The 25,758-nt window shown below is 38.1% G+C and overlaps 1 protein-coding gene across 2 annotated transcripts in view; it reads right to left on the bottom strand.

Moving 5' to 3' along the window:
- The window catches only part of LOC127409877 (rho guanine nucleotide exchange factor TIAM2-like), a 58,612-nt gene that overhangs the window by 3,026 nt on the left and 29,828 nt on the right, over positions 1-25,758 (bottom strand). For both annotated transcript variants that reach the window (XM_051644801.1, XM_051644802.1), the window contains exons 15-24: positions 12,760-12,948; positions 11,553-11,621; positions 10,866-10,991; positions 10,637-10,745; positions 9,885-10,064; positions 8,937-9,055; positions 7,721-7,829; positions 7,571-7,626; positions 7,160-7,250; positions 6,030-6,117 (exon numbers count right to left, since the gene is read on the bottom strand). In XM_051644801.1, coding sequence (XP_051500761.1) covers positions 6,030-6,117; positions 7,160-7,250; positions 7,571-7,626; positions 7,721-7,829; positions 8,937-9,055; positions 9,885-10,064; positions 10,637-10,745; positions 10,866-10,991; positions 11,553-11,621; positions 12,760-12,948 — 1,136 coding nt within the window. The remainder of the gene's footprint in view (positions 1-6,029; positions 6,118-7,159; positions 7,251-7,570; positions 7,627-7,720; positions 7,830-8,936; positions 9,056-9,884; positions 10,065-10,636; positions 10,746-10,865; positions 10,992-11,552; positions 11,622-12,759; positions 12,949-25,758) is intronic.

The raw sequence follows: 25,758 nt of genomic DNA, 5'->3' as shown, positions 1-25,758 counted from the left end.
GTTTAAAGTAAAACAAACCTTGTTGTTCTTTATGACAAGTTTATTTGTTTTTTAAACTAAATTTGTATTTAAAAATAGATGATAATAAGTAACTGAAAATAACAGTGAGCATTTAATAAACTAAGATAGAATTCACTTGTTATATCCTGTGGTCATTGGTCTGCATATATTATCTACTTTACGTGGCTCATACAATCAGATTTAAGGGCCACAGATATCGGTTTTACATTTATGTAGTATTATATTGACCGTAAGAAAACTCATGGTTAATAGGTTCCCTTTCAAGTCTGTCATTTCAGTGCTGCGTCATCGCTGAGGCTGAGCGGCGTTTGCGTTATGAATTATCTTGATGACTTGTTTCTCTTAGCACAGTCAGAGGAACAAGCTTGCAAACTCAGAGACCTGCTACTTGCACATTTGGAGCGTTTGGGACTCAAATTCAACTGGTCGAAGAGCATGTTATCACCCAGATGGCAGATTTCATTCCTGGGCATAAATCTTTTTCAACGGGCCCTGGGCCTCATGGCCTCCACAACAGCGGTCACTCCACTGGGACTACTGCGAATGAGACCTCTTCAGTGCTGGCCTTAAATGGAAAGTGCCTCCTCATTTATGTCTACACAGTCACCTATGGCTTGTGGTATCACGCCACTGTCTAGTGCCGTTAACCATTTGGATCATTTATCACAGTGTTTCCCAACCTTTTTTCTGCCACGGCACACTTTTTATAACTAAGAATTTCTACGGCACACCACTATCCCACATAGGTTAACCACCGTCAATATTTTTCCTTTTCAAGAACTTGTTCATGTTTTCTGTCAGTCTTAGTAGTGTGTTTACTTGTAATGTTTGAAATTTGGCTATGCAAAAAACAACAACAAAAAAACAAGTCACATAGGTAGGCTACGCTGTGTGAGGTCACAGGTGGCAAGAGTGCTAAGTGGGTAATTTGCTTCTTTTCTAATTTGTTGATTTGTTCTTGCAATGCCACAACAAATTACAGGGATGCAAACTCATGAGGGGCGAAAAAGACAATCACTGGTCCGTGAACATGTTTTCTGGGGATATTTTTTTAAAGAATAAGCTAAAGCATCAGTTCCAGCTATTTTAGTGATTCAAGTTTATTCAAATTTACAATTGTGCAGAATTAGCTGCAAAATAAAGAGTATTTTGTTGAGGCTTGCTTCTGTTTCACAAATGTGTTCAATTTTATTAACTGATTAGTTCAGTGACCCCTTCTGGAGATGTCACTAGGTGGTGACAAATGAGCGTCTTATGTGCTATGAGTGAGTCAGTGAATCATTTTGAGTCGTTCATAACCGAAATCTACCAAGAGACTTTATAGTGTTTAAGCATTAAAAGAACAAAGCAGATCTACAGTCTTCCTTCAGTCTGAGCATTATTTTTCATCCAAAAAGACAACAATAATGGTCTAATAATAGTGAGTTTCAATAATGTCCTTACCTTCTCCTTTATTAAAACTTGCATGGCTACAAATCTACTGACTTCAGTATAAGAATTATAAACACAAAGCAGATCTACGGTATCATTTTCCTACAGTAGCCTATTTAAACTGCTGAGCATGACTTTTATCAGAAAGACCACAATAATAGACAAATAATAATAATTTTGAGTTTCAATAATGTTCTTTCATCATTGTAGAGCGCATTTCACATGAGTTGAGTCGAGGCGTCAACGCTCCGTTCAGTGCCAGCATCAAGTGTCGCATTGCCCTTCACATGACAAGAGTTGCAGAAAGCGTCACAGAGGGGTGATTTTACGAGTTTGCCACGTAAAAAAGCGGGAGGTGTGCACAATAAACATTGAAAACATGTATTTGGAAGAGAGAAAAAAGCTTGCAGTTGCTTTGATTGCAGAATGTAATAAAAGGACTCGTTTATGTTTAGGTCTAAGCGTTTTCTTGGTGAATTTAAATGAGTTCAATAACTGGGGTCTCTGATATTCGTAAACGATAAGGTAATATTTAATTAAAAGAAATTATGAGACATTCAATGTCTCTTCACAAATTTGGACAGTTTTTATATATTTCCTGTTGCTTAGTACTCTCAAAGACATTATTGGTGAAGCAAAAATGTGTGTGAAAAACAATTTGGTGTAAAGTGGCGTCACTTCATAGACTTCAATATACTCTGCAGCGCTGACGCGAGTCATGTGAAAAACCCTTAATGCGTATAAATATCAGTCACTTTTGCACGTTAATCATTGCTCTTCACAATCACAAAAGTGACTGATTATGGTTTCAAAACAGCGAATTTCTCCAAAAGGTGAGGAGTTTGGATCCCTGAATTTTTATTTTTTTTTTCATTTATTTATTTTGTGGAATTTGATCATTTTCCACGGCACACCTGACAATCTTTCACGGCACAGTGGTTGGGAAACACTGATTTATCAGATCAATGCATTGTCACTCGGTCAAGTATCCAGATGCAAAACGGTCACAACGGATGTTTCAAACATGGGCTAGGGAACCCTGTGCGACAGGCACCCAGCCTTTGGCACCTAACTGGTGCTCAAACGACCTAGTACATAAATTAAAAAACTATATTCAAAAACTACTCACTGTATTTCTAGCAGTAATGGCTTTCTGGCCAGCCGTCCAGGGTTTTCATTCTCTGATCAGAACCGACAACATGGCGTTTGGGGATTACATAAATCACCAAGAGGGTGATCGATCATGGCCTTTGATAAACATGGCGCATTAGCTTCTTTGTTGTGAGAAACATCTCTTATCGATATGTGCTACACATGTTCTGAGTCACCTGAACCGCGGTGCAGATTTGCATTCGAGACAGGGTGTTATACAAGGAGAATGGAGACTTCGTCCTCAGACAGTGCTAATGATATAGGATTGGTTTGGGGAAGCAGAAATGGATCTATTTGCATTCCAGGAGACAATGCATTGTCACCTGTGGTATTCCCTGATTCATGCTCCACTGGGCATTGATGCTCTAGCACACAAATGGCTAGCGGGACGGAAGTATAAATTCCCTGCTACTCACCAAGTATTTCACCAAGTATTGTGCAAAATTCGAAGGACGAGGAAACTTTACTGCTAATTGTGCCAGAATGGCCCAACTGCCCATGGTTCCCAGAGTTAATAGAGCTCTTGAATGCCCATCACGCAGCCAGGGGGCATGATTTGGCATCCACAACCGGAATTGTGGAAACTTCATGTCTGAACGTTGCCTGTTCGACACAAAAGAGCTCTCGCAACCACTGCTTGACACCATATTACATGCTAGAGCCCCTTTGATGAGACAAGTATACACCTTGAAATGGCAAGTGTTCGCCGATTGGTGTTCCTCTCGAGGTGAGGACCCTGTACAATATGCTGTACAGCCCATACTTCACTTTCTGCAAGAGCGCTTGTTATTAGGGTGCAAGTTATTACCCTTCAAGCTTTCTCTCCTCCTCCATTTGATGTGGACGAGGCAGAGAAGCTGCACACATTCTGTCTCGTAAGGGCATTAGGTGCATATGTCAATCGTACAAGGCAATTGAGGCTGTCAAATCAGCTCTTTGTCTGCGTCACAGGCCACTTTAAGGGTTTAGCCATTTCCAAACAAAGACTTTCACATTGGATCATAGATGCCACTGCACTCGCATATAACTCGCAAGGCATACAGTGCCCAATTTGAGTTAAAGCTCACTACACTAGAGGCATGGCCTCTTCATGGACATTATCTAATGGTGTTTTCCATCTGCCTAGCTGCAGTTGGGTTTCCCCAAGCACATTCACTAGGTTTTACAACCTGGATGTCTCCTCTCTCTCTTCCCAGGTGATAGACTGTGTATTCTGCTGCTTACTACCAGCTTATTTATACATGGTCATTCCATAAGCCGCAGCCAGTGGTCACCTTATATACATTTTCACTACCCATTCGGTTAGTGCCTTTTATATACATATTCACACATTTCAGTGATTTAAATCATCCTGCAATGCTGCGCTACCCGAATCGGTTAGTGTCATCGCCATGTACACTCCTGGACAATAAAAATGGGCCAAGCCAAAAATGGCAAAACATTAAGCTTTTAATGATCTCCACAACAAATCACTGGTTAGGTAATTAGCAAGAATTAAACAAATGCACTCCTGGTGCACTTCCATGCCACCATTGCTCATTAACTTTTGCTGCAGTGAACTGTTTGGGAAAAGCTGGAAACAGGGAAATTCACTTATATAGTCTTCTTGTATGTAAAGGTAAAGAAAAAAATTGATATAAAATTCAAACTAACATGTCTGGATGAATAATATTTTCCAAAAATATCTTCTGGGATTTCTTTTTTTTCATTAGTTGGTAATCTGCCATACCTAATGCAGCCCTGATAACAAGCTCGTAAATGGAACCAGGAGTGATAGAGTAGGGAGAGATCTAAAATATACAGTGTTGTAAATCCCAAGGTAAAGGAGTGAGAAAATCTGCTCCAAAAAAAAAGCATGCAGGAGTTGCTGTCAGAAACCACATAGCTGGTCTGAGTCAGGCCAACTGTAGCTATTCTGAAGTTTACAAGACCCTAAAGGCAGAGAAGATCCCTATTTCTCTATCAGCTATTAAAAGAATAGGTCAACGTTTTGAAACAGGTGATGGCCCGTTGAGAAAGGATCTGGAAGGCCCAAAGCCTCTTCATGCAGGAATGATCACCAGCTGAAATTTACAGTTCTCAAAGACAGGAAAAAAAGTGTCAGCAGAATTCAAGACCTTAGAAAATAAGGTCTCTTTTGAGAAGAACAATAACCAGAACGTTATCTAATGCAGGTTTTGTGTCTAGAACATGTGTTAAAAAGCCATTGCTGTCTCAGAAAAACATCAAAGAAAGAATTACGTTTTTGACAGAATATGAAACGTTTGATTCAGAGTGATTCAGCAGAGTTATGTGGAGTGATTAATCACAATTTGAGTTGCTTAGTGATGCTCCAGAGAGGTGTCTTTGAAGATATGGTGAGAAATACAATAGTTAATGCATCTCTACCACAGTGAAGCATGGAGGAAGAGGTGTCATGGAGCTGCTTCACTGTGAAATGTCAGTTAATGCTTTGGAGTACCGGGGAATATTGCAGAAAGGCTTGATTCCCACAATTGAAAAGTTGTTTTCTAAAGAGGAACGATCAGATTTTTCAACAAGACAATTCTCCTGCCCACACTGCAAAGACCACCAAGAAGTGGCTTTAGAACAAGTCCATCAGGCTCATGTTTTGGCCTGGTCAGAGTCCAGGTATGAATGGGAAACGTTTTTTTTTTTTTTTAACTGTTTGAAACCATCAACATTGAGTGGAACAACACTGACTCTTCTTTCTGTAAAAATATGTCCGCAGGTTTACCCACAAGGCTTAAACATTTAAAGAAATCACGCGAAAAACTATACCATACTAAGATAATTTATCTATTTGTTCAATTCTTGCTAATTTCATGCCCAATTATTTGTGGTTTTGCATTTTGGGCCTAGTCCATTTTTTTGGCCCAGGAGTATATATCCATCTATTCATCATTTTGCTTCTCCTTTCTTATTATAAAGAAGAGATTCTGTGGGTGTATTTAACTACCCTACTGGCTAGTAGGCATCTTCGCACATGCAAATCAATAGCACGGCGTGATGGTATATATCCCCCTAGCGTTAGCTAGATGACGCAGCATTGAAATGACTTGAAAGGGAATGATAAAGTTACGACTGTAACCATATTTCTACTAATGAATCTTCGCTACAAGGGCCGAGTATCGCTCTGTACCCTTCAATCAAATATTCTGATAGCGCTGTGTGTCGCAGTACGTACGCCCAATGACGCGCGCGGGAGGCAGAGCACAAAGTGCTATCTGCCAATTAAAATTTGTGAGATTTTAAAGAGTTTCAGACTTGAAACTACACATGCAGAAATAACCCCTAGCATCAGCAAAAAGATGACATGGCATTTCATTCCCTCCTTTTAGGGAACCGTGGTTACAGTCGTAACCTTATTGTTTCATTCAGTTTACTATTTTATGCAATTTTATTGACATATTCAATTCTGTTACCTGCTGCAGAGCTGAAAAAGCATCTCTGGTCTTCCCTCCACTTCAGACTTAGTGTGAACCACTTCCCAAATACAAGGGTTTTCTGACCCTGAAAGAGAAAAAAGGTGTGAGTTTAAGTTATGGAAAGGATTTAAAATGTTGGCAATGTACAAGTCTTTTAAAAGGGCCTAAAACTTTTATAATATACAATTTTAGATTATGAGCTCTGATATGACTTCCAAGTTGTTCTTGAAATCCTCCCTTTGAATACCATATTTCTCTCTGACCCTGTTTACACCTGGTGTTAAGATGCGTTTCGGGTGATCCGATCACAAGTGGTCAGCGCTAAAAACAGGTCTAAACGGGATCTAAAACGTTTTGTGATCCAATCACAAAAACCACATATGAATGTGGTCAAAAACAAATGTGACCATATCACATTTGAGGTGTAAATGCTAATCCTTCCTGTATGCGTCCTGACAGCTGTGAAGAGCAACCCCTAACCTGTCAATCAATCGCTGCGCTAAAACAAGAGTTTAAACTTTGCCAATTACAAGCGGCTTTAAAAAGGAAATAACCGTCCGATAGAAAACTTAAAAAGCGGATACATACACAAGCATAAGAACTTCAGGGATCTTCTTCAGTCAGTCTGATATCAACCATCAACGAGACAGATGAGAATCACACACATCTGATACTCAGGTTAATACAGGAAATCTACTAAAATTCTGCTAATTCTGCTTGAAATGTTGCATTTGTGCTTTAATTACAGCTGCATCTAGGAGAAACAGCGCACTGTTTTTTTGCGCTTTCTTTGTCTTTTCTGACTTTTTTCGCTTTGATATCATGCAGTAACGCACTAACACATTGACTTATGTATGTCGTCATGAAATCAGAGACCCTCCCCTTCAATCTGAATACAAGTGGTCACAGGAGACGCATTTAGCAACCAGGTGTAAACAGCAATGTGTCAAACCTTAACCACATGTGATCGGATCACCTGAGATGCTTCTTATTACCTGGTGTAAATGGGGTCTCAGATCTGCAGTCTACCAGAAACTGAGCTCCTCTGTTTAATCCATGTCAACCACGTATTCAACAGATATCATATATCTCAGATATCACTTAATTTACACGTTTCACACACAAACCTGTTGAATTTCCAGGTCGAACCTGTAGGGATGATATGGGAATGAGCCAGCGGAATTTAAAAGAATCGAGATCCGTGGGCCGTGACGTCGTCTAATTAAAAAAAAAAAAAAAAACATACAAATGCCTATATAAGCAATCAACACAAGCAAAACAGAGAAAAACAACATATCTGCTGCATATGTTTTATGACTATGTTTGTAATTGAAAACTAGCTGGAACTAAATAATAACTGGCTACTTACTATTTATAATGCCTTTCAAAAAATTTTTTTCAAAAATATTAACTGAAACAGTAGGCATTATTCCATAAAAAATGCATTAAAGATTTCACTGTTTACACTGGAAATGGAAGGCCAAGTTGAGTGTATGGCATTGTGAGTGTGTATACAGTATTCTTATCCTAGGACTCACCATCCTTTTCTTTAGTTTGCTCTCCCGATACACCACAATGAGCGCTCTTTTGAAGACTGGAGGAGCAGAAAAACATTACTAGCACCGCCTTTTTGGAAAAACTTTGCATAAATGGCAAGCTTTTCTACAGTTAAATCTGATGTGACTTACGGAAGAGGGTGAGTTCAGGGTCTTTTCTCATGCGGCCTAATGAGGGCAGAGGGTTTAGCCAGAGTGCTGAGCTGTGAATGATGAACTCTCCCATGGAAATCTCTGTGACCTAACACACAGAAAACACAGGTTTAATTTGACTGTCACTATTGAACTCACATTATTTAATTTTTAAAGGGGATATATAATGGAAAGGCAGATTGCCCTATCTGTTTTTAATGATTTTTAAACTGCCCACATTTCCATTCAAAAAATGGCCAATTAGAACATATTTGATGGCTAATGTTGAGCAGGAGTTTTGAACCAAGGTTTTACTGTGGGCAGATATACCCTGCACAACCCCTCAGTAATGGAGCACATCTGTGCCCGCCCACTTTTTTTAGCCTTGTTGGTTCCAGAAGTATTTTTCCCATTCATTTTTTCCATAGGGATTTCATAAAATGTTTCATAAGGCATGAAACAAAGCAACCAGCTCCAAAGTGAATCACAACATTACAAACTTTGATTTGAAGCAAAAAAAATTTTTTAAAAAATCAGACAAAAAGACTGGATACTTAATGTCTTTAATGAGGGAATAAACTACAATCCCCTGAAGCATTGCGAATGGCGTAATTATATAAAAAATGATGGAAAAAATATAAAACTATTGATTTAAAATTATAAGTATAGAAACAATATATTTTTAGTTTTATTTCAACATTTTCAGATATATACAAATATATAAGTAGTTTGAGAGTGTAGGGACACTGACTTGATTGCGTCATTCACATTGCGTCATGGAAGAGGCCAGTTGCTGCAGAGCTTTTTTGGCGTGCTTTGTTTGCCGTGATTCTCTGACTGGTGGATCTCTCTTTAGGATCATGGGTAGTGTAGTTCTTCACCAGGAATTTCACAATTAAACATGATTTTTAACAAATTAGGATAAAATCACGTTGACTGATGGCACCAACAGATGCATACCATCGATTAACAACCTCAGTGCTCACGGTAGGTCTGTCTGTAAAGGTTTATATAAGTTATCATTAAAAACCAATTCCCCTATGGAAAAATATTTATGGGATTTTAACTTCTGGAACTAGACTGTTGCGCTCTATATAAACCAAGCGAAGGACAAAATATCCTGTCACAGATAGATTTCATGAAAAAATTAGATGCTACAAAATGGTAGAATATGGTCCCTTTGAGCATTTTAAAGCAGATCTATAATTGTAAGCACCTCCTTTTCAGCGCCGCTCTGCTCTGCCACTAGCTGGTCGAAAACTGTGCCATAATCCTCACAGATCTTCTGCATTTCATTAATGTGACTAGCCACCTTCTCCATGGCCTTTAACGCCTCTGTACCAGACACAACACAAGAGAGACAGTTTACATTAGGCCAGTATCTGACTCAACAAAGGATAATTCAATCATCTGTCACACAAACACAAGGGTTAATGGTGACAGAACTTGCTTTTCTACAATTGGGACAAAGTAACTTAAAGGAATAGTTCGTCCAAAATTTTTTATTTGACTTTCTTGGCTTTCTCAAATGAAAGCACATAGAGACAATTAGCTGTCAAGCACCAGAGGGGAAATAAAAGCAGTCCATACGGCATGTGCGCTATATTCCAAGTCTTCTGAAGACATACGATAGCTTTGTGTGAGGAAATTACCAAAATTTAAGTCGTTATTCACTGAAAATCTTCCCCTACGCTGCAGTTCTTGGATTTTATTTGCACATATTCAGACATAACACCTCACGACACATTGTGAAAAGTATGAGGTCCATAGCATGTCTTGTGTCCAATTGAGACTTGCGTTTTAATGTTTTTAATTGAATACAAGTGTGAATGAGATCTGAGAGTTACGATGGGTGGATAACAACTTAAATTTCAATCTTTTTATCACACAAAGCTATCGTATGGCTTCTTATTTACATGGCACACATCACAAGGACTACTCTTTTGGTACTTTTAAGGCTTTGTCAAGCTTGACAGCCCCTGGTCACAATCAACTATCGTGGCATGTAAAAAAAAGCAGAGTCAACATCTCCTTTTGTGTTCTACGGAAAAAAGAAAGTCATACATGTTTTGAATGACATGGTGAGTAAATGATGACCGAATTTTCATTTCAGCAATCCCTTAATACTCAGTGTCTAACATGAGGGTAGAGTAAGGTCACACACCATTTAGGTGGTTGTGTTCTTCGCTGTCGGGGTCAGTGAGAGACACCAGCTCTCTTAGCAGCAAAGGGTACTTCAGAACTCTCTGCACGGGTTTAATGAGGTATGACTCCAGCGTGGACGAGTGCTGTTTGGTGGGGTTTCTCGCCTCCAGGAACTCTTTGAACGCCCGGTCTGTTTTAGCTGCCGTCAGAGGAGTAGACAAATCAAAAAATGAAATATATTTACACCATCAGACCACATCCATTTCATATATATTTGGCACACACTTTTGTCCAATGCGACTTACAGAGCATTCAAGCTTTACATTTTAATCAGTGTTACCTAACAAAACATTTTTTAAAGTGTAGTTGAGCTATGGGAACACAGGTGGATCTTCTTTTGACTCAACATGCCAGTTTAAATATTTCTGGGTAGGTTATGTATAAAAGGTCCATGGGCTTTTATGATCAACATCAAGATTGAATTTAAATGAATGTATAAGTGAAAACGTATATCTTGAATATCTTGTGGATATCTAACTGGTCACCATTTATTTTGTGACTGATGAATTTTAAAAAGTATAAATATTCCATGTAGTCTCTATGAGTTGTATGTATAATATAATTATAAAACAATTAGCAAAATGCTGTGTATAATAGTTTTAGATAGAGTATAGCATAGTTACACCGCAGGACATGTCAACTTCTCAGAAGTATTTCAGCTTCTCTTCTGTCAAGAGACACATCTTGAGGTTGTTTATGATTATGACTTACCTCGTTCTAGAACTTTCTGCACCTTGATGTGGTTGGCACAGAAGCCGCTGTAAAGCTTAAAGTGATCTGCATAGTACAAGAATGATCCGCCCAGGGAGAAGAGCAGGTTCTGGAAGTGAGATTGAAATGAAATACTTAAAATGGGCCTCAAACTGAAAAGATCATCTTTTTTCAAATACAAATGTAATGAATCATTGAAATTTGGTTTAATTTCAACACCATATCTCACCTTGAGTTTCTCAGGGGTTTCCAGTGTATGGTAGTCTGGTGAGGAGGTTTTCCTCTCCTCTAGAGTTTGCAGGAAAACCCTCTGGAAGTCCAGCATCTCCGGCAGACTGCCGAACAGAGACTCCATCTATGGGAACAGGAAGAGAACTACAATTACGGACGTGTGCATACAAAGAGCTCATTTTCTGCAATGCTTCAGTTTACACTACTAGTCAAAAGGGACACAAATAGAATTTATTATGATTATTTTCCACACTTAAAATAAAAATAGCAGAGGGTAATCCTAGGCATAGAAATAGCAAATGATATGGGAATTATTTGGCGACCAAAACATTTTAAATCAAAACTATCTTATATTTGTGCTTCTTCTAGATTACAGTTTTGCACAATCTGGTCATTCCCTCAACCAGCTTCATGAGGTGCATCCTGAGATGATTTTTAAACAGTTTTGAAGGCATTTCCATGTGTGCTGGACATTTAATGGTTGCTTTTCCTTTACTATCTGGTCCAACTCATCCATGATGATTCTTAAGATGTTAGTCTTGTAAAGAACGTCATATGTAGGCACAATTTAAATTTGTCTAGAAAGTGTGTCCAAACCTTTTACTGGCAGTGTTATGTAACAGTATAAGAAAACATCTCTTAAAAAAAAAAGTATACATGATTTTAAATTCAATTTAAACCATACCTCATCGTGACTGAGGCAAGTTTCTCGTTGTAATGGCTTCAGGTAGATTTCAAACAGAGAACCAAGATCCTAAACAAGACAGTGTCAGTGCTGTGAGAACAATTATTAGACTGTGAGACACAGAGAATTGTACATGTGTGGTCATTTAAAAAAACAAAACAAAAAAAAAAAAAAAAACAGAAGTTAACTTTTTACATACTATTATACTGTTTTCATAAATTTTTTATTAACAATTCTTGTTTTTAAAGTGATAGTTTACCCAAATATTAAATTATGCCATCATTTACTCACCCTCATGTCCTTCCAAACTCGTATGACTTTCTTCCATGAAACACGAAAGTAGATATTATACAAAATGTATGTTGTATTCCATTGTATGTAAAAAAAAAAGAAGCAAAGATAGTGAATGGTAACTGAAGCTAACATTGTACCTAACATCACCTTTTGTGTTCTTAGGAAGAAAGAAAGTCATACGGGTTTGAATTAAACAACGTGAGGGTGAGTAAGTGATGCCAAAAGTTTCCTTTTTTGTGAACTATCCCTTTAAGCTCTATTGTTGGAGGAAATTTTGTATATACTGTAACTGGTTTCTAAAGCCACATGTGTGCGTATCATATCTGAGGGGGCGCTCATGCAGAGCAGAACAGTGAGCAGTGTTCATTTGGCCTTGCTTCCAAACAGCAAAGACACAACTGTGTTATATTCTATTCATTTTAGTGTTACTAAATCTTAATTTTTTATCAATCATATCTACTTGTTTTATACATCCTATCCATATATAATATAATATAAAATAATATGATATATAGCATATTCGTATATTTTTCTTGTATATCTTTTAATATATTCTTTATATTAATTTTTCTTACATTTGATTACATTGCATTTCTACTTACACTTATATTGACATTTTAAATTTCTATGTTTTTGTCTTCTATATGCTTTAATGTCATTACAAGCACAATGTTGTTAAAGTTTAATTTCTTCTGGTACCAAGGTTTGCTGGTACGGTGTTGCTTCCATAGACTGTGAGCTGGTTAGATTGCTTCCCTGGGATCTCTCATAATAAATAAGCTGTGCATCATCACACTCTGTTTGGAAATTTGACTCCATGACAGTACACAATAATGTATTGTGCATTAAATCATATCACAGATGTGCACACAAACATTTTTCCATATAAAAGACCACAGCTGGGATTTTGTACCTTTACGTAGGATTTCTCCGTGTCCACCAGCTCTTGAATAACCATGTGTAGTCGCTCTGTGACAGACATGTGACGTGGGGAGGATCTGGCAAGGGGACTGTCAGCGGAATAAGGGTTCCTGTGGCCCTCCGGCACGTGGGTGGACCCTTCAGGAAATGTCTGGTAGAGGTTACACACCATCTCTGTACTCTAAAATGAAAAAGAAGGCAGAATATTCTCGTCTGTATAGTTTAACCAAGCTGATTTGTTACATTACTTAATGCTGCATATTAAGAGATTTGAGCGGCAAAAATAGTTTGTTCCATGGCTAAAATGTCATTTTAGTCTTTTGAGATCATATCAGACTAAATTACAATGAATCAGTCCAAAGAATCATCTTTAAAGGGCTCATATTTTAATTAGCGTCATCCATCCTGCTACTGTTGGGTGTGCCTTAAGGGGTAGTTTACACAAAAATGAAACTCTGTCAGCATTTACTCACCCTCATGTTGTTCCAAACACATATTACTTTTTTAGCCTCTGTAGAACACAAAATGAGATCCCTCTGAAAAATGTTCATGCTGCTCTTTTCCATGCAATGAAAGCATATATTGTCCAAGGGCTGTCAAGCTCCAAAAAGGACAAAAAAGCAACATAAAAGTCATTATTTACTCAAAGACTTACCCTCTGCCATAGCTTACAAATCTCATTTGACAAACAGTAACTAAACACGACGTGGCAAGTTTTAAAAAGACGAAGTGTGAATGAGATTTAAGAGCTATAGCAGAGGAAGATTTCCAGCAAATAATTTACATTTCAGTCTGTTCCTCACACAAAGCTATTGAATGATTTCAGGGGACTATATAGCACATGTGTTATTTTTGGAGCCCGACAGCCCCAGTCCACATTCACTTTCATTGTATGAAAAAGAGCAGTATGAACATTCTGCTAAACATCTCCTTTTGTGTTCCATGGAAGAAATCAAAAGTCATATGGCTTTTGAATGACATGAGTGTGACTAAATTACAAAATGTTTTATTTTGTGGGTGAACTGTCCCTTTAACCCTTTAAGCTCGGATCGGCATGCTCACCGAGAAAAAATTGTTATTAAAATATGAATAACTACATTCTTGACCTACACAAAATAGATATTGTTTAAAGCTTAGATGATGTACTTTACAATGTATTATGTATTATGACCAAAACTGAACAAGTGCTTTGAAATTTTCAGACAAATCACAAGTGTTCCGTTTTGATCATTTATTAATAATTTATTAATACATGTTATTGTTATGTGTAAAAACATCAAACTGATCAAATAGCCATATGTCATATGTCATTGGAAAGCTCTCAAATAGTAAAATACAACCAGCCTATTTATTTTACTAAGAAAAAAATATAGCAAGTAATAGCTAAGTACATGTCTTTGACATGTTATGTGCACACAGCACATAATGTGCTATCTGGCTAAAAACAAGTTAGCTTTCCTGGATCAGATGACTTCATCCAAAATTACAATATATAGTATGTTGTCCAGCATCATGAAATGCTAATCAAATGGTATTAAGATTCAGATCACTGCAACCACAGGTGGAAGTCATCCAAATATGAGCAGAGATTGTTCACTCTAATTACATATGGCCACCAGGAGATGGCACCAAGTACATGACACATGACTCAAATGAAACAGAATGGAAACAAATGAGATCTCATTACTCATGCCTGCATGATTTGGAGAGAGAGAAACTCAATGTTGTATTTGCATGTGTAATTAGTTCTTAAGTACAGTTATTATGTTTAATTTGCTTTTGAACACTTAGAGGCATTTTTTTACACTAGGATAGATTATATTTGTAATGCTATAACTGTTGATTGCTTTGTCGTATCAACACAAAATTTTACTCAGTTACAGGTGACATGATTGGGAACAAAACAAAAGCAGTTTTTTGGAGCTTTCTTATTTACACCCTGAGATATATAATGTCAAATCAGAAAAATAAGTGTTTTTGATTTTACATCATTTTCTTAGGCTGAGAGTCTCATAATTTATTATAATCTATATTATTTAAAAAATTGAAATTTTCTTTAAAATGATACCAAACAATTGACCCTCCTTTTTATTTTTTAATTTTTTCTTTAGAGTTATAAGCCTTTAATTTTGGGCAAGCCACTGACACAGGAACAAAACACCTTCAGAGCTTAAAGGGTTAAATACTCAGCTAAAAGTGTCTTTGAGGCTTTATATACTGAATTATAGTGTACTGGAATCGAAGGGATTTCAACACTGATCCTGTGGCAGGTTACTGTGCCATCACCCAAAAACTTTCTAAACTCCACCCTCACTAAACTCTGTATCACTGACCTGCTTTCAGTCAATGCCTTCTCAAACACACCACTACTAGATAAAACAACTGAACCAATAGAATAAAGAGGCTGCATTGCCAGAGGGTGAAAAATATACGGTACTGGTGTGTAGAAATGCAAATGGACTTCTGAAGGCTTTATCTCCAGAGCACATGTGGTGCGCCTTCAGCATGGTGCATAAAACAAATTCAAGTAATTTGTCATCGTAATCTGTGCTGTCACAATGTAATAAAGTGCTGACAAACTGATAAATCCCTCTGGGTATTTCTGCAGAGCTGCTCTCAACACAGAGAGGGATGGAAAAATATATATAAAAAACCTCACATAGAATCGTTATGTGTACAATCATAATGAAGTGCAATTGAGAGCATTTTAAGCCCATAGCTGAGTGTGTGCATGTGCGTGTTTATTAGGGTGTACCTACTATGACTAAACATTATGCGGTAAGATCATTTCAAGGCCCACAGTCTAATTACACACCACTAGAACACAACAACATGAAGCAAAATGGCCCAAGGTCTGTGTGCGCATCATTTCATTTAGCTGCAAGGTGAACAATTGGCTGAAGCAAAGGTTATATGATGATGCATTTAATAACTTTAATAAATTTAATAATAGGTCATAAATACACATTATATCTCAAAAAGTGAAAATTATGTATAAATAATATAATGTATAATGTAAACTAATATTTTCTTATAATTGTTTGTTTGTTTTTATTTTGGGGTGAAATATAACTGGGACATATTCTTAACTGCAGGGTTCTAACACTTTTGGTAACACTTTTTTATGAAGCCCATATTTAAAATTGGGCATTGTAAAGGTATTATAATGCATTCATTATGTCTCATTATACAGCTTTTATAATGTCACAACTTCTCATAAATAATTGTAACTATAGTTTTAATATATTATAAAACTTAAACGCAAGTACAGAGAATGCATAAAATTACCCGGATGTGTTCTTGATCAAGCCGAATGTCGAGGAATATCGTGTTTTTAACATTGGAGAGAGATACAAATGTGCTGCAATGGGCAACTGCACAACAGGAAGAACGCAGCACATCTCAAAGCTCGCAACAGATGCTTACAATGTCCTCCTGTCCTTCAGAGTTTGTTCTTACAAGGTAGCTTGGCAAGACTGGTCTTCATAAGAACTCATGGTTCATATGGTCTTCATAAGAACTCAAGTCCGTTCTCTGTATTCTTAGAATTGAGAAACACCCAAAGTCTTATAAACCGCCACAACATAAGCTTAATGCAATTTACATAAAAATGCACAGAATACAATACATTTTGAGACCCATGTAATTTTGCCCAATAGGGTGTAATTCAAGTGGAACATAGGCCATAGGCCTAATAAAATATACACTATATTGCCAAAAGTATTCGCTCATCTGCCTTTAGACGCATATGAACTTAAGTGACATCCCATTCTTAATCCATAGGGTTTAATATGACGTCAGCCCACCCTTTGCAGCTATAACAGCTTCAACTATTCTGGGAAGGCTTTCCACAATGTTTAGGAGTGTGTTTATGGGAATTTTTGACCATTCTTCCAGAAGCGCATTTGTGAGGTCAGACACTGATGTTGGACGAGAAGGCCTGGCTCACAGTCTTCGCTCAAATTCATCCCAAAGGTGCTCTATCGGGTTGAGGTCAGGACTCTGTGCAGGCCAGTCAAGTTCTTCCACACCAAACTCGCTCATCCATGTCTTTATGGACCTTGCTTTGTGCATTGGTGTGCAGTCATGTTGGAACAGGAAGGGGCCATCCCCAAACTGTTCCCACAAAGTTGGGAGCATGGAATTGTCCAAAATCTCTTGGTATGCTGAAGCATTCAGAGTTCCTTTCACTGGAACTAAGGGGCCAAGCCCAGCTCCTGAAAAACAACCCCACACCATAATCCCTCCTCCACCAAACTTCACAGTTGGCACAATGCAGTCAGACAAGTACCGTTCTCCTGGCAACCGCCAAACCCAGACTCGTCCATCAGATTGCCAGATGGAGAAGCGTGATTCGTCACTCCAGAGAACACGTCTCCACTGCTCTAGAGTCCAGTGGCGGCGTGCTTTACACCACTGCATCCGACACTTTGCATTGCACTTGATGATGTATGGCTTGGATGCAGCTGCTCGGCCATGGAAACCCATTCCATGAAGCTCTCTACGCACTGTTCTTGAGCTAATCTGAAGGCCACATGAACTTTGGAGGTCTGTAGCGATTGACTCTGCAGAAAGTTGGCGACCTCTGCGCACTATGCGCCTCAGCATCCGCTGACCCCGCTCTGTCATTTTACGTGGCCTACCACTTCGTGGCTGAGTTGCTGTCATTCCCAATAGCTTTCACTTTGTTATAATACCACTGACAGTTGACTGTGGAATATTTAGTAGCGAGGAAATTTCACAACTGGACTTGTTGCACAGGTGGCATCCTATCACAGTACCACGCTGGAATTCACTGAGCTCCTGAGAGTGGCCCATTCTTTCACAAATGTTTGTAGAAGCAGTCTGCATGCCTAGGTGCTTCATTTTATACACCTGTGGCCATGGAAGTGATTGGAACACCTGAATTCAATTATTTGGATGGGTGAGCGAATACTTTTGGCAATATAGTGTATGTAATAAAGCTAGCAAATATAGGAAAATATAAATAATTTTACAAGCTTGACTTGCAATGTCTTATAACCAATGTCTTATGTATTTTTATAAGACACTGCTTTTGTCACTTTATATAAAGCATACCTAATATATATAATATACAGTAAATATGTATAATACATTAGAACTTTTGCAAATTTTGATATTTGTCATGTTATATAATACATACAGTACTCTAAGGTATAACTATGACTAGGCAAGTATTTTAATGTATTATAACTGTCATTAAATTTATTTATGAGATATTATGATATATTACAAATGCATTATAATGGATTTATAATGCCTTTACAATGCATTCATAGAAAGTGTTACCAAATATTTAATAGCAGAACCTACCAAGAAACATTTATATTTATTATAGAAATTTTCATGACTTTTCCCAGGTTTTTAAGATTTAACTAATTTCTATGCCTTTTCCAGGCATGGAAATAATTATTATAAAATTCCCTGATATTTGTAGGTTTTTCATGACCATGGGAACCCTGTAACAAGTTTCGAGGGATTCATCAGTATAATGCTTAACAGATTAGTAGTTTATGTACATTCAAATATGAATATGTATACAACAAATATGAATTAAAGTTGAGTACATGTAGCCTATACATTACACCAATTACATTTTTTTTTATAAAACGTATCACTACACAACTTCAAACAAACAGTAAAGACAAGGGGGGTATTCTATCTAGAAATCTGAGTTAAGCAACTCTCACATAAACCCTGAACTCTGAGTTGATTAAACCAAGCATTGCTTACTCATGGTTATTAGTTCCAGACTACCAGTTCTGGGTAAATTCACTCAATTAACCCTGGGTTTGAAACTCAGAGACTTTGCGCATTCAAAGTGAACTCTGAAAGGCATTCTCAGCAGAGAATCCATGAGTTACTATGGAAACAGCCGCTAAGAAGAAATGCATGCCATATTTCAGTGACGCAGAACTTGAAGTGTTAATGACTGCGAACGAGCACTATAAAGTTGTCTTCACTTTATAGCGATAGGAGCTGCATCGGTCTAGGACTGAGAGTTTGCTTGACAGAAAGCGTACTGAATCAATGTGTGAGTTTTTAAATTCATAATTTTTACCATACTTGTAAAAGCATAATTCAACATTTATATTAGACCTCTCTCGCCCACATTGTTTAACAGGCTGACGTTGATATTTGTTTGCACTAAACTTCATAATAGGTAGGCAATTAACATTCATATCATATTAACATTATTAATCAGATGCACAGGTTAAAGTCTAAACCTGCTGGGTATTACTGCCCACCACACCTCCGCTGGTGCGTTCAGTTGTCCAGCTAAGGGGGTATTAGCCGGTAGCCACTTACCACGGATGTTTCGCCCCATTAATCCTGGAACAACTCCTGGTGGTGGGGCAGTGGTCTCCCTCCCCAATGAGAAGACCTACCCTATGTCCAAGGCCTCTTATCTCTTAGAAAAAACACTAGCTATCAAGCTCTGCCTACCCCCTGTACAGTGCCTATCCTTAAACCAATCCTCCAACAGATTTAGTAGCAGAGCGACGTGAGAGGTGAGCCACGAGACTGCGTCAGCCGGCCCTCCAATGCCTAGCTTGGCCTGGTTTCGCTCCCCCACTCAATCCCCCTCCAGATACCCCTGAATAAGGCCCGAGTGGGTCAGTGGAAATAATTCCACCCCTTTCCTCTTCTACATGCTACCTCACCACATACCGCAATTGTTCCCTGTTCCTACTTTCTCACTTCTGCACACCCTACTTTTATCCTTTCTTCTTAACCATAGCCAAAAGCTCCCTTTTTCTGCTTCCTGTGCCATTTCCTTCAGAGACTTCCTCAATGCTGATCCAAAGATACCAATGTTTTTCAACAGGTGCTGCATTGATGTTCCAATAAATCCTCGATACCCGACCTCCACAGGGTAAGTGGCAGCCCTCCATCCATTTTCCCTGCACTCGGAGGCCAGATCGGCATATTTTAGCATATTTCCTCTCATAGGCTGCCTCCAGTCCCTCTTCCCATGGGACAGTAAGTTCAATCATTATGATTTTCCTAGCTGATTCCAACCATAACACTATGTCCGGCCTCCAGGAGGTAATGACGATCTCAAAAGGAAATTTTAGCTGCTGGCCAAGGTCGACCACCATTGACCAATCACTTCCATGTGCCAGGATTGACCTTTCCTCCCTCTGTGCCATGCCTTGTGCAGCACCTCCCTTTTTAACAAACTCAATGTACTTCCTCTGAGGAGCATGATGGCCTTTGTTGACCTTTATTCTACACAACTCAAGGATCTCTGCCTGCTTTCGCAGAACCTGATCATGCCACCACATGTACTGTACTTGTGCCAAGGCGGTCTTGCACCCAGACAACATGTGCTGCAGATTTGGTCTTGGGGCCTCGCAGAGAGGACAACTTTCCTCTTTACCATACCACCGAGACAAATTTCCAGGGCTTGGAAGAGTTGGAAGATTTTATTTATTTTATTTTAACGTTAATTTTACTGGTATTTTACCATATACTTTGCATGCTTTATTTTACTGTATGTTATGTGTACTGTTTATACTTATTTTATTTTTAATACCATTTGATGTACCCAGTTTAACATTTGGGTTTCTAAAAACTTAGCATCATATCATCTTCCATTTCCCACAGTTGCTGATGGTGACATTAATGGACCATTTTTCAATTGTAGGATCCCCCACAGTTGTGGTAATTTTCCATAGATTTAATCTAATGCTTTTTAGAAGGCCACACATGATTATTAATGTGCATTATAAAAAATGAAGATCTACTGTAACAGAGGTGGAGAATGATAGGAGGCCCACAGTGTTATATGTCTATTATGTCTTTTTGTTATTTGGTGTGGCATTAAAGGGGTCATATCATTAGGAATCAAATTTTCCTTAATATTTTGACATATAATAGATTTTTCACTATAAAAACATACTGTACATTTCAGAACTCAAAACTTAATCCCCATTGCAATAAAAGCATTGATTGAAGCCTGCAAAAACACTTTGTTCTCTACTTCCGCAACTACCCTACGTCATTAGGGGTACATTAATTCATGGCCACCTCTACATCGAAAAAACATCAACGCCTACTTAAAATCATCGCACCCTTGGCCCTGCCCACTGGCGATCAGTTCGTATTCAGAGAGACAGAGAGAGAGCAGGACAAATAGGCCTACTGTGGCCTCACTATTCCTGAGCACTAGAAGAGACCCATCTGGACTATTTAGGATTTTTTTTTGTATATATTCATGCACTAGACAGACATCTTTGACCGTTTGATACATATCTCGGGCCACTTTTAAAAGACGTGGTGTCAAGTTACAACTCTGAAAAGGAGAAGCCACTCGGTGTCATTCAGCTGCTCTGCCTCTTGTTGTTTTCAGCACAAACGTGTCATGGACATGTTCTTTTCCCCCTTTTTAATTGTTTCTGAATGAAAACGTGCTAGATGGATGTCCTTGACCGTTTTGATATGTTTCTGGCGATGTGATGCTGCATGTGTGTGTCTAGTTCACACTGTGCTTTGGACTATGTGTGTGCGTCATGTGGATGTGTCTTCATCATATTTCAGTGTCGACTGCATGTTTTTTCTGCTCATATCAGTGTGGATTGCTTGTTATATAATAATTGCTAGTTTTGCAAAGCAATTATTATTGAAGGATGGGGCAGTTAAAAACACGTGGATGTGATCGCAAAACAGTACGTTAACAGTTTTATTCATGAATATTTTAGATGTCATGACTGTTTGATAGTTTATGGTGCTGAGTGTTAACAGTTGTGCTTGAGATGAACAGTTAAATATATTTGGATGCAATGTGTTGGATGTGCGTTATGTGTAAACCCTGAAATGTAGTTTATTGTGGGGTTGTTCATTCTCTTCCGATTGAGTTTCAAATATGGCTGATTTCAAGGGGTAGCGCGATGTTAACCAATCATAACAGTGGGTGTTTATTTTGAAGTTTCTTTTAGGGAGGCGCTTAGGCCAAAACCGAGCGTTTCAGTCAGAGGGCCAGCATTACATAACATTATCAGTGGACCTCAGGAAAGATAATAAAACTATAAAAAAGAGCACTTCATGATCACTTAAAATTTTTATTTTTGTCTTGTCCCCTAAAAGGCCATGGCTGGGCATTCTAATGTAGAGGAGGGTCCATCTGCCTTCAGACAGCACCTTGGTACTGAATGAAATTCTGTTATTTTAATTGAAAATTATGTGTCTGATTATACATTATGGATGTTTATGAACTCAAAATTAGGAAAAATAACTCTCATCTCTTCCTATTAGTATAGAAAGCTGTAAAAGGTCCATATTGAGAGGCATAATGTAATTGTAATTTAGAGAACACAGCTCCAAATGGAGTAGAGGAGGCTGTGCATCAGAAATATACATCTTTTCATTGAATCACTTTAACACCAGCTAAAGGAGGTCACTGTAGGGTACTTTAAATTACTGCATGTCTCATTTTATTTTTTCAGATAATAAAGAGAGTACAATGAACAAGTCTGGAAATTTGTGCATTTCTTTATGTACATTAATTAAAGTAATAAGTAGTGTTGGGTTCGAGTCCACCTTAGTCGAGTCCGAGTCAAGTCCGAGTCTTTAAACAATCGAGTACAAGTCCAGACCGAGTCCAAAAGGGGCCAAGTCAGACTCAAGACCGAATCCATGACAGGCCGAGTCCGAGTCGAGTCCAAATGAATCTGAAAATTGTAACTGTAAACTCAACATCAATATTTTCAGCTTATTTTAACCTTCACAACTAAGAAAAACAATTTGGAACAAAAACTTGACAAAAACAAACACAGACTAAAGTAAGTGAAACTTGTGTTAGTCATTACAACCTGGATTATTATTGTTTCGAATTTTAATTTAGTTTTTATTTCTACTACATTTTCAATTTGTCCTTTCAATTTAGTTAAGTTTTATCTAAAATTGTCCCTAACTAAAGAAATAATAGTCTATACTGAGATTTCTTTTTGAGTTTCTCTCTGCCGACTGGTTTGGGAAAACACATAAAATTAGTCAACAGTAGTAATTAGCACTCGCTGAGAAGTCACATCCACCGATTTGATTGCAAATGTTACATCCAAAAACACTGGAAAAGCCCACTGCTAATATTAGGGCTATTTAACACAGACATAGTTAATTAGCATAAAACAGTTCTGCATGCTGCTCGTGCACCTAAAACCCAGATGCATTCGTGTGCGTCTAGTAGCAGCTGACGCTGAAGATAAAAGACATTTGATATTTGCATGAGTGGCAGCCGCGTTAGTCTACAATCATTATGGAATCTTTAAATACCAACCAAAGAATTTCACTGAGGACTTCTTTAACTGCAAAAACATGAAAAAGAATAATATTGAACTGAACAGAAATTGAACAGAATTGTCCTTGGGGGGCCTGGGTAGCTCAGCGAGTATTGATGCTGACCACCACCCCTGGAGTCGCAAATTCGAATACAGGGCATGCTGAGTGACTCGAGCCAGGTCTCCTAAGCAACCAAATTGGCCTGGTTGCTAGGGAGGGTAGAATCACAGGAGGTAACCTCCTCATGGTCACTATAATGTGTGGTTCTCGCTCTTGGTGGGGCACGTGGTGAGTTATTCGTGGATGCCGCAGAGAATAACGTGGGCCTCCACATGCGCTACATCTCCGCGGTAATGCGCTCAACAAGCCACGTGATAAGATGCGCGGACTGACGGTCTCAGACGCGGAGGCAACTGATATTCGTCTTCCAACACCTGGAGTGAGGCGACTCACTATGCCACCATGAGGACTTAGAGCGCATTGGGAATTGGGCATTCCCAATTCCCAAAAAACAAAAACAAACAAACAAACAAAAAAAAAACAAAAAAAACAGCATTGTCCTTCAAAAGTGTCAGAGATATAGGCTAAAAACAATATGTGCATAAGTTACCCGGTGGTAAAAAAAAAAAAAACTAAATCTTTAAAATAAAAATGTAATAACCAACTAAATTCAACTTGTTATATGAAGTAGTAGTAAATCAATAATAATTAGGTGCTGTTTATCTGTTTAGAGTTGCTGTCTGCTTTAGCAATAAAGTTTTTTTTAACTACTTAAAAAGTTACACAGTTAATTCATTGAGCTATTATGCACCATTTCAAGCTGACAACACTGCGTGGACCACAAGAGACTACAGAAACCTACATGTGTGGATACATTATTCCTAAAAAGACTTAATAGACCAATATTAAAACTATTTTTCTGAAATTTTATTTCAAAATGTTGTTTTTAGTAAACTGTCATTGGAAGTTCTTAACCACAATGAAACCGCAATGCAAGCACATTTTTGGCTGAACAAATGGCATGTGCTATTTTACCAGTTGTCAGGTCCCGTGCCGTGCAAAACTGCTTTGTTTCTAGTACATTGGCTACATACCTGTCTTTATGTTTTCATCATGCCAGCCACCTCGGTAATCGATGTTAAACAGTAGTCTCCGTAGTAACATTTAAGCGTAGCCTATTGGTTGACTGATGAGTGTGACTGTGCACGTGCGTATGTGTGTGTGCGTGTGTTTGCTTAACATGGTGAAACAAACTTTGGCTACATCTATGACTTCAGAAAGTGCAACAGCTGCATGCAGAAAGAGATGTGTTCATTTATTTTTGTTTCGTTATTTATTTTTATTTTTTTCATTGCATCACAAATGCCATGGACTCGGCTGGACTCTGAAAAAAATTGTCCTAAAGGCTCGAGTCTGAGTCAAGTCCGAGTAAAAATGCATCCAATTCCGTGACAAGTCCAAGTCCATTAAAATTGGACTCGTGACTCGGACTCGAGTCCAAGTCCGAACTTGAGTCCACAACTCTAGTGATAAGAAATAAAATCTCTAACCTCTATGTTACATCTGTGGTCCATGAGTTGATCACACATTATCTGAAGAAGAAGAATGAGTGAAGAATTTTATTGTTAAAGCTCTAAATTGGCAGACATTACCTGCATATTTATCCTATGGAATGTAATTTTATTAATTAATTTATTCACATTCATCGACTGAAGGAACTGTGAAAAGAATGTGGATTCTATAGTTTCATTCTGTGATATTTGTAGATATGTTAATAATATTAATATCATAAAACAAAATTATTTATATTGCTAGAAGTAAATACATAAAAGCCTTTCTTTACAGTGATGAGTATGAAGGCCTTTCCAATGTGTTTTATGTTGAAAATATTACAGTATAAAAAAGCACAATGTACACAATTTGTTCACTTTTGAATGCAAATCCACATTGTGTGAGACTGGAAAGGCCGGGCAGAAGAAGATTTGTGAGGAAAAGATTGCAGTATACCATAATAATGCTTTAAAAGTATAATATTATGCGTAATCTGCATGTGCTGACAACCTCTGAAACGTAATAACATTTACCTGAAAAAAAGAACGCCAGAGCAGGTTAGGTTCACAGTGTAAGTTGCTATGGTTACTACCATACTCTGACAGAACCGCTCACTCTGATGCTTTCTGGAATACCCTCAAGGACTGTTATTGGCAAACACAATAAAACCTTACTCTAAATAAAAGCTCACACCATAAACATACCCCCAAAATACATTTTTATTTTATGTTTTAATTATTTTTCAAAACGAAGATGTTCCTGAAGGATTTACCCCTGAAGTATTCATCTAAATTCTGGAGACAAATTTGTCCTTAAACTATAGCTTCAGTAAGTGCATACACACATTCACATTCACATTCACACTTACACACAGAAAAAACAAGAGAAAGGTTTGAGTACCAGTAATCTGAGTCCCGCTCGCACCCCACACATGACCTCATATGATCCAACAGCATCGCAAGCGTGTTCTTGAGCATCTTATGGAGTGACGGCAGTGGAGAGAGCAGCATGAATTCCTCTACCTCTCCTCCGGCACTGCTCTGATCCCGCACCCAAAAAATGACCTCTGACTTTACCTCTATACATGTACAACACCATAAACAACCAAACCAAAGCATTCTATCCACTGCAGGTAGAC

Source organism: Myxocyprinus asiaticus, chromosome 19 (assembly GCF_019703515.2).
Source record: "Myxocyprinus asiaticus isolate MX2 ecotype Aquarium Trade chromosome 19, UBuf_Myxa_2, whole genome shotgun sequence".
NCBI classification, from domain to species: domain Eukaryota; kingdom Metazoa; phylum Chordata; class Actinopteri; order Cypriniformes; family Catostomidae; genus Myxocyprinus; species Myxocyprinus asiaticus.
Note: the sequence above shows the minus strand (reverse complement) of the source record. Positions and strands in the feature narration are given on the sequence as shown.